Source organism: Wyeomyia smithii, chromosome 3 (assembly GCF_029784165.1).
Source record: "Wyeomyia smithii strain HCP4-BCI-WySm-NY-G18 chromosome 3, ASM2978416v1, whole genome shotgun sequence".
Classification (NCBI taxonomy): Eukaryota; Metazoa; Arthropoda; class Insecta; order Diptera; family Culicidae; genus Wyeomyia; species Wyeomyia smithii.
The window spans coordinates 115,091,484-115,101,752 of NC_073696.1; the positions used below are offsets into that span (position 1 = coordinate 115,091,484).

Sequence of the window (10,269 nt, forward strand, 5' to 3'; positions counted from 1 at the left end):
AGAGCAATCTTTAATCGATTGTTTGACGCAAATATAACATAATACCATTTTAAATGTTATTTGTTTTCTTAAACAGAAGTAGCAAAATCGATAACTATCTCCGTTAATTACCACAAAAATTCAGTTTAATAGACTATAAATAAAATTGTCGTCTTGTTAACCCATTCCCGGCGGAGAGAAATCAGATTTTACCTCGAAAAATGGCCTTCAAACTCTAATTACTCAGTAACTACATGTACAATTGACACAAACTGGGTTGCGTATTGTAAATGGATCTGTTCTCTAACCGTATTAAATACTTTCATCGTTCAAAATATCTAGTGTAAGGGTGTCGACACACGGACGCTAATTCCCTTAGTTTCTAAGTCATAGTTGATTGTAAAAAGCATTTTTTTCATCATAACGCGGGATTGTACTGTCAAAAGCTATAACATAGAGACCCTGAACTACTCCGGCATGCCCGAATAGTTCATAGCCTACTATTCAGCGATGAAAAAATGCTTTTTACAATCAACTAAGACTTAGAAACTAAGGGAATTAGCGTCCGTGTGGCGGCACCTTAATTGTCAAGGTGTAATTCAAGTTGAGATGTCAGGTGATGCCATACGGCATCAACCGCCGGGAATGGGTTAGTTATCTTTTGTGGGTAGCCCGAATTGTCGTCCACAGCACAGATCACATAATCAAAGAGACTAATGATTTTTCTGGTATTAGAGTTTCATTCATAGTATGGTATTGAAAGATAACGTCCGAAGAAATAGTTCTTGGTAAACGCAAGGGTTTTAAACTTAAAAAACAGTTGACGTTCCGAATACAAAGTTGAAGAAGTAGCAGGTATCTGACACCTCTAATGTTCTTCAGGTGGTAAAGAGCGTTTATAACTTGCGTACAGATGCGGTAGTTTTCTCCACAGTCCAAATAAGCACTGACGAAGGCGCTAAGTAAGCGTTGAAATACGTATATGCAAGTGATAAGTGAAAAGTGATAGAATTAAATAGTGTAAGTGGATAAAAAGTGTAACGTGTAGTTCTCTACAATTGAGAACAAGAAGTTTCTTGATTATCTTTATAAGATTTCAGGAAGATAAACTATTTAGCTTGTCTACCGTTGAAGACTTACCATGGCGCAGATTAGTATAACATCTACATTTGAATCATTGGTTCTTCCAAAAATCTGCTGAATGCTTTTATAGTTGTCAAGGAAAATAATCAGCGCGATGGAAGGATTTGTGAAAGTCTTTTAAGGGCCGTTCCTAAACCACGTGGTCATAAAGAGGGGGACGGGGGGGGGGGGTTGTTTGTAGAAAGACCACGAAAGACCACGCACGGGGGTTGGGGGGGTTAACGAAATGACCACGTGGTATTTTTTCCTAACTTATAATTTATTGTTGCCACCAAGTCAAGAATGAAGTTTTTTGCATTTTAGAAATATAGAATGTACTGTAAACTTTCAGTTTACAGTACATTCTATATTAGAAATGTAAAAAATTTAAGAGAATTTTTGGCACTTGACAAACAAAAAGACCACGTGGTTGAAGTCGCAAGAGGGGGGGAGGGTTGGCCAAAATACCACGAAAGACCACGGGGGGGTACGGGGGATATAAAAAGTGATCAAAATATGACCACGTGGTTTAGGAACGGCTCCTTAACATCCCATACCCTGATTTTACAAAAATTCCCTCACCTTTTTACGCATGCTATCTAAACTTGCGAAAAAACAAATGAAGTGATATCTCACCAACAAAACGACTAACACTGTTACAGTTGAAAATGAGCTAAGTTTATGTTACTGGTCTCTTACGAGTAAATAAAATTGTTCTAGTAGTGATAACTTAAGCTTGGTGCCGGAAAGCTGACGGTTGTAAGGTGAGCTGGATAGGCGACCTTGGCGATCGGGACGGCGACCTTCGCCACAGGCAGAGCAATTTTGGCCACCGGAGCAGGAGCAACGTAATGGTGTGCAATTGGGGCCACCTCCTTGGCAACCTTATGGGCCAGAGGTTCACGGCGGACGACGGCGTTGAATCCATTGTGTTCATCGGCAGTGTAGTCAACGATGCGCTGGTAGCCATCAGCGTCGATTAAACTGTACTGGCCTTTGACATCATCACCATGACGTTCCTCGTTTTGGCTCTTGATGTCTCCGGTATGATCATCGTGAACGGAGTATGAGAAGTGATATTCCGCAGGAGCATCCGGATATTCCACGTGCTTCACAGCTACTGGCAAAAGACCTGCGCTGCCAACAGCGATCAACGCAAACAGACTGATAATCTGAAACGTAAGAGAATTACAGATATTTTGACTAGTTTAGGTGAACCGACTCTAAGCACTAACTCTGATAGCCATTGCTAGTATGTTTAGTGTTGCTGAACTTGTGATTTAGACAGCTACCGTATAACTAATGATTCTCTAATCGTAGCCTTAAGTATTTATAGTGCTGATCACTGAGCACATAAAATACGAAAACGCACTTCGTGGTCCTGCCTCCACAGGAACAGCCAGTTTGTCACGTTAACTACGATCGGGTCAACCGATCAAGTTTCAAAACTGGTAATCGAAGAAATTTTGACCTTAGATATGTCAGAACTACCCACCAAGGGTCGTAAATATTAGTAATCAACGAAATGCGACAAAAAACAACCCCTAATGTAAACACACTAATAAGATTAGATGGATATAGACTGCGAAATATTGCAGAAAAGGAATCACTGAAGCAATGCATTTCTGAACTAGAAATCTACTTGCCAGACACGCAGAAATAGCATAAGCGAACCGGCAGACCAGATTGATCAAAACCTGAAAAACTCAAATCGAAATATGCAAAGCGATAAAATTAATCGCATTGCCGTCACCTACAGCCCCACGCCAAAGTGAAATACGATGGATTATATTCAAGACATTTTTTTCGGTTGAATTAATTGGCGTTAAGCCCACAGCATAGTGGGTCATTCAAAGGATGATAATATAATCCATAGTTTGTGTGTTATACTCACAGGAAACTGACTCCAACTTTCAATAATCACTAAATAAACCTTTCCAAACATGCAGTCTGATAACAAAAAAACTTTACAACCAACAAATTTCTCTTTGATATAACGGCAGATTTTTATCCACTGCAATCTCCACTGTGGCAGGATTATTGCCACTTTTATTGCTTGTTTGATCAGCCTACGCATGTATGACTACTTAGCCAATATAGAACCCGTTTCCAATATACGCGTTTTAAACTACAAATTTCACGCACAGTATCTGGTGCGTTATAATAATTTACCATTCATGATGGAAGTAAATATTTACGCTTCACTCATTTATTTTTATCTCTAGGCACGTAAACATACTGCCAAAACGAAGGCCGTATGCTAATTGCGGTATTGCATTCTTGTCTTATCTTTGCACGGTATATTATTTTTGTACAAGTTCTACATGGAATTCAAATCATGATTATGAATCTGCATCCATCTCAACTATAGATGCATTTTATACAATTATGAAATCGGTTTTGTATAACAAATTTAAGACCTCAAGCATAATTCCCCGCAAAAAGGGGAGGATCATGTAAAGACAATTTGTTATTGTCTTTTTGAGTATCGCTTACACTCTTAATATTACATTGAACAGATTTCAAATAATTTAATCTATTGTCAAGAGAACCTATTATAGTATTGTGGGGGAATCGGGGCGAAGTTGATATGTTGCTGACATTTTACGTCGATCAGACACCAACCAATCGATTTCTGAGACTTTTTTACTTGATATAAGACATAACTTGACTACCACTTTTAGATATTGGCGCATTACCATTGATGCTCATACAAACTAGATATTATTTAGCTTTGTAAAATATACTAAAACCATGCCAAAATCGGTTTCTTAGAATCACCGTTTTGAGCTAAGTTTTTGTCCGATTTAAGATCTTTCAAAGATGGGTAAGAAGAAGCAAATATGTGGACAAACTCTTAGAATTTTGATATTTGGTCCTAAAACAAATTGGCATTGCCGGAATTTTCCTAACCAGTAAGCTCCAGGCTAAAGTGTCCCTTGCTGTTCGAAGAAGTCGTCTCCATTACGTCACCATACGCCGATTTTAAATCTTTCGCTGCAACTTGCCAGCAACGTCATCTGCGAAGGCCCCGCAGGTCGTCTTCCACTTGATCGAGCAAGTTTGTTCGCTGTGCACCTCGTCGCTTCGTTCCAGTCGGCTCATCAATGAAAACCATTCGTACTACATCCTTACGACATGTCCAGTCCATCGTGACCTCCCGATTTTCGCTGTTTGGACGATGGGCAGCTTATGCTTCGTGGCCGAGAAGGACTAACGGTCTGAACAGTGTTTTGTAGATGGTCAACTTCGTGCGATGGTGAATTCAATTCAAGCGGAGGTCTTTCCGGAATCCAAAGTAGCGATTTCATCCACGCCAATCTGAATTCTAAAGTTCTTTCTCTCATGTACCAAGTCTTCTACCGCCCGGCCTCAGCCTTCAGTCTGATGTTCATCCCCATCATCTTCTTAAGGGTTCGTTCTTCGATATTAACGTCATCGTCGAAGCCAAAAAGTTGAACAAACCTCCCGAATTTCGTGCCACTCGTATCGATACCTGCTGGTCACACCTTCCAAAGCGATTTCAATTAGCAAGCAGCAATAGTCCATCATCTTGCCGTAACTCTTTTCGAGTTTCGAAGGGTCTCGAGAGTGTACCCGGAACTTGAACTACGCATTTCACCCAATCTTGCATAATCTGTCATATCTTATGTAGATCAGTTGTGTCTTACGCCTATTTGAAGTCGATCAATGGATGGTATGTGGGCACGTTGTATTCACGATATTTGTATTTGTTCCGTGTTGTCGCGGGCACTCATGAATTCCACCTGGTATCGTCCCACGAACCCCCTCGCAAGTGGTCATATTCGACGGCATAGTATTTGGGAGATTACTTTGTAGGCGCTGTTCAGCAGCGTGATTGCACGGTAGTTGCATAAATCCAGTTAGTCGCCCTTGTAGATAGGTACTACCTCCTCCTCCCAAATCTTGGCATTAACCCAGCGAAGCACCTTAGCCACTACTTCACCACCGAGTTTCAAAAGTTCGCTAAGGAGTTGGTCAGCTCCAACTGCTTTGTTGTTTTTAAGCCGACCAATCTTTTTGTTACCCTCCTGGAGGTCATCCGTGCCACCAAGATCTACTGCTACTTTGTCGTCGTCGGATTATCACTCAGGAAATTAACGAATCTGGAGAACGTTGTTGTGAAAGCGGTGCATATCCGGAACTTCGGAAAGGAAAACTCCTTTGCGAACCTGCCACGAAGTGGACGAAAAAATGGAAGGATGAACCCCCAATTGGACAACAAAACCGAACAAGCTTCTTCTAAGGCTAAAAGTGCCTCAGTTTGCGATATGGCCAGAAAACTGAATACCTCGAAATTCAATGTTTAACGAGCCAAAGAAAGACTGTAGTTGAAGACAGACAAGAAACAGAAGCAGTCAAAAGGAAGCAGTCACAGGTACCCAACGGAAAACCTCATACGCGAAAGCTGTACGATACATTTTTCGCCAAGAACACGAACTGCATCATAATATACGATGAAACGTATTCGAAGTTGGACTATAAAACATTGCTGAGGCTGCAATATTACACGATGCGTAAAAATAATGATGTTGACAGGGTGGATACCTCAGTTCTCACTGAAAAATTTGGAAAAAGGTGATGGAGTGGTAGGCAATTTGCTCTTGCGGTAAATTTACAAAGCCTTGCATCGTGAATGGATCAATGAATGCGAATATTTAGGTCAATCAATGCTTGAAAAAATATTCGTTACCACTGATTCGCCAACATGACACTTCTGTAATATTCTGGCCCGACTAACCTTCATGTCATTACGCTAAGTTGGCCATGAACTGATACAAATCGGAAAACATAATAATTGTTCCCAAGAACAGGAATCCCCCAAATTTTTTTTTTTTCGCTCAGTGTAGATGTAAACATTGGGTGTGTTTTTTATCACTCTGCTTTTAACCCGTTTTTCTACCGTTCTATACAACTAAGAACTTTCTGAGTTGTCTTGTTTTGAAAGTGATCTAGTGCATTTTCTAAGGCTATCTGCCGTTTGGCCGATTTTACTCTACAAAAGTGAATAAAGTGAAAATCAGTTCTGACTCGTTCGTAGTGTGAAGTGCTAGTGTTTATAAGCTGAACTCTTTACAACTCAATTCCATTCATATAAACCCTCGCTATCGCTTTTTTCAAAAAGATCAGCGCCATCTGTTGCATAATAGCGACATTATCTGTCGAAAGCTTCCATAAGTCTAGCCATCTAGCCGTGATCACGATGAACTCCGAATGCTACCAGTGCTCTCAACCGATCAAAACACTTGAATATATGCAGTGCAATGGGTTTTGTAACCAGGCTGTACATCTCAAATGCACCGGATTCAAGCGACCTAATATGGAACTCGTGAACAGTAATCATAACCTGTTATGGTTCTGTGATAATTGTATCGAGCATCTTAAACAATTTAAAGAAACACCTACTCCTATGGCTCATGACATTGTGGCTGCTGTCTCGGAGAATATATCTGATTCATTATCAGCACTAAAATCTGAGCTACTTGAAACTAAAGCATTGACTAAGGCACTAATAGATAAAACCACAAACGACGTTTGTGATCCTAACAGGGCACGCTCCGCTTGGCCGAGTGTCAAACGGCCCCGCGATGTTGCATTAAGAGAAACGCCAAAATCACGCACTACCACCAAGCTCGCTTGTGATACGAAACCTGTTGAAAAATTAAGCAAAACTGTAGCTACTGTTGAAAAAGCACCTGAGAAATTTTGGCTATATCTGTCCCGGATTGCCTGTCACGTTACGGAAGAGGACATTTCCGAGCTGGTTAAAAGTTGCTTGAGCACTGAACTGACCGTAGACGTTAAAAAACTTGTACGTAAAGATGCTGATCTGAAGCAACTTGCTTTCATTTCTTTCAAAATTGGAATTGATACAAGATTGAAGGAGACTGCATTGGACCCTGCATCCTGGCCTAAGGGAATTTACTTCAGGGAGTTTGAACATCTGCAGTCGTCGCGGGATTTTTGGGGACCGACAAAAATACTTCGAATCGATGGTGCAACCCCCTCAAGGATCGTATCATCACCGAAAATTTTAGCTAAACCTATAGATTGAACAGTCCCAGTCTTCAGCACTCATCTCCATTGGTAACGAAACGCACGTCCCAAAGCATAATGGGAACCCCTGAGCTTTCAGACACAGTCGAGTATCAACGTACCGTCAGACACTACCACAGCGCTTCAGCTTCTGTTCGTTCCGGTACCGGCCATCCAAGTCGTTTCGTTCCTGTGTCTAGTCTAAGCGTGGGGGTTTCCCAACTTGCTCTCTCAGGCAAGTACAAACATATTAGAGTATCTTCGCATCCTGAATCAGATTTCGTTCCCAGCACACAATCGCTTTACAGTTCACCCACTGAAGTACACCCAGTTTCCACTACCGTACCACTTACTCCTACGCCGTCAACGGAACGCATGTTACAAAGCAATATGGGAGCCCCTGAGCAACCCAATGCAGCCGTGTATCACCATTCATGTGCTGCTGCTGTGTGTTCCTGCCTTCCAAGTCGTTCCGTCCCTGCGTTGGGTTCATGCGAAGGGGTCTCCCAACCTGCTTATGCGGGCAAGTACATGACAAGTAGAGCTTTTACAAATCTTGAGCCTAGTCTCGTTCACAGCGCAATTTCTTCGCATAGTTCATCATTCAATGCATTGTCTACTGATGGTAACCGTCCCAGTGTGCATCAAAATCAACTGTTGGCTAATGACGTCATTAACTCATTGAAATTCTACTTCCAAAACGTAAGAGGGTTGAAGACTAAAATAGCTGACTTCTACCTTTCATGCATCGATCAAGACTATGATGTAATCATGCTAGTTGAGACTTGGCTCGACAGCAGAATTAACTCTGTTCAACTGTTCGGTAACCAGTACGAAGTATACAGAATCGATAGGAACCGTTTGAATAGTCTTCGCGGTGTAGGCGGTGGTGTCATTATTGCCGTCAAAAAAGCTCTCGATTCCTGTTTCTGCGATATTGGATTTTGTGCTGCTCTCGAACAACTATTCATTACAATTCAATTGAATGGTTTGAAACTCTTTGTTGGATGTTTTTACTTACCACCCGAGAAAAATAAAGATCCTGAGCTTATGAAACTCCATATCGGCTACATTGAGAAGATCTGCGATGCTGCAAGTTTGAACGACATCATTATCATAGCTGGTGACTACAATCAACCCAAAATCGCATGGAAGCGTTCACGCCACGGTAACATGTTTGTTGATGTTTCGAACACTACCTCCAGACGTCGTGGTCGGAACGAAGCATCGGTTCAAGAAATACTTCTTGACGGTACCGCTAGGTGCAATTTACTGCAAGTGAATCCAGTCAGTAATTTTAACGGACGATACTTGGACCTGCTGTTTCTTAATGACGGAGCGAACTACACAATTCCGGTTAGCGCTGACGACCCTTTAGCACGTTTGGATTCATATCATCCTGCTCTGATGTTTGATGTCATAGTACACTCTCACCTACCGCTAGTTGAAGATACGACGGCATTGAACTTCAAGAGAACTGATTACTCAGCACTTAGTGATTACCTTCAAACTGTCGGCTGGGAGCCAGTCACTAGTTGTAACGATGTAGATGAAGCTTTACTCCGATTCAACTTGATTGTTCAAGCCGCTTTAGTGAGATTCACTCCACTTTTCAAACCTCCACGCAAACCTATTTGGTCTAATGCTCAACTTCGTTCCTTGAAAAGAATTCGTGCAGCAGCTCTTAGAAAGTTTACCCGAAATCGAAATCCTACTACGAAAGCTATGTTCAACAGAGCTAGTGGCAACTACAGACGATATAATCGCCTACGATATGCTGAATATGTGCGAGGGCTTCAAGAGCGGCTACGTCAGTATCCAGCCAAGCTCTGGTCGTTTGTGCGATCAAAGCACAAAGAGAATGGGTTACCTGCGACAATAAATAAGGGAAATGTGGTGGCTTCTACCAACGCCGAAAAATGTGAACTTTTCGCCGAGCATTTTGCTACCGTATTTAGTCCTCGTAACCATGCAGAGATTGATCCTCAATGCCTCGAAAACGTGCCTTTAGATGTAGTCGATTTGGATACTTTCCATATTTCCGAAGACATGCTGTTAAAAGCCTTACGCAAACTGAAATCTTCATTCACGCCTGGGCCGGATGGTGTTCCAACTGTTTTCATGAAGAAGTGCTCGCAGGATATTAAAACCCCTCTTATGAAAATTCTAAATCTTTCGATGCAGCAAGCTCGGTTTCCTTCAGAATGGAAAAAATCGATTATGTTTCCGGTGTTCAAGAAAGGTAAAAAACAGTTTGTTGAAAACTATCGAGGCATAACGTCCCTTTGTGCTGGTTCTAAAGTTCTTGAGCTAGTAGTTAGCGACTATATAATGTTCAACTGTCACAGTCACATTTCTACGCAGCAACATGGATTCATGCCTGGTCGATCAGTTGACACGAATCTCATGGAGTTTACCTCTCTGTGCTTTGATGTAATTTCCCGAGGTAACCAAGTTGATGCAATTTATACCGATTTGAAGGCCGCCTTTGATCGTATCGACCATGACATAGCTCTAAAAAAGTTTAAAAAACTTGGGTTTTCCACTCGCCTTTGCAGCTGGCTGGAATCTTACCTGAAACAGAGGAAATTACAGGTCAAAATTGGCACAACTCTCTCCCAGGAATTCACTAACTACTCCGGCGTGCCTCAAGGCAGCAATCTCGGGCCAATTATGTTTATTTTGTTCTTTAACGATGCCACGAACCTATTCACAGGAAGTTACAAGCTTGTGTATGCTGATGACTTTAAAATGTATGCCGAAGTAAAAAGTTTGGCTGATTGCGTCACTCTACAGTCTCGTCTGGAGCAATTTGCTACGTGGTGTATTGTAAATCGAATGACCCTTAGCGTCGAAAAGTGTGTGACCATCTCATTTTATCACAAAGTTAGCCGCGAAGCCTACTATTATAACTACACGATCGCTGGACACTCGTTGGAGCGTGTTGAAACCGTAAAAGATCTTGGTGTGTATCTAGATTCAGATCTATCTTTTCGACAGCATCAGCAATTTGTGATTGACAAAGCTAACCGACAGCTTGGCTTTTTATTCAAAATCGCCCAGGAGTTCGATGACCCGCTATGCCTTCGATCACTCTATTTTGCGTTTGTA

The 10,269-nt window shown here is 41.6% G+C and overlaps 2 protein-coding genes across 2 annotated transcripts; one reads left to right on the forward strand and one right to left on the reverse strand.

Moving 5' to 3' along the window:
- Positions 1–1,809: 1,809 nt before the first annotated feature.
- On the reverse strand, positions 1,810–2,373 carry LOC129733043 (cuticle protein 8-like). Its single transcript, XM_055694588.1, has 2 exons — positions 2,337–2,373; positions 1,810–2,273 (listed from the first exon to the last, which is right to left on the reverse strand). Exons 1-2 carry the CDS (start codon positions 2,346–2,348, stop codon positions 1,818–1,820), a joined length of 468 nt encoding a protein of 155 aa, XP_055550563.1. The 5' UTR covers positions 2,349–2,373; the 3' UTR covers positions 1,810–1,817.
- A 3,952-nt stretch (positions 2,374–6,325) lies between these two features.
- Positions 6,326–7,177, forward strand: LOC129728492 (uncharacterized). Its single transcript, XM_055686938.1, has one exon. The coding sequence runs from the start codon at positions 6,326–6,328 to the stop codon at positions 7,175–7,177; it is 852 nt and encodes a 283-aa protein (XP_055542913.1).
- Positions 7,178–10,269: the final 3,092 nt, after the last annotated feature.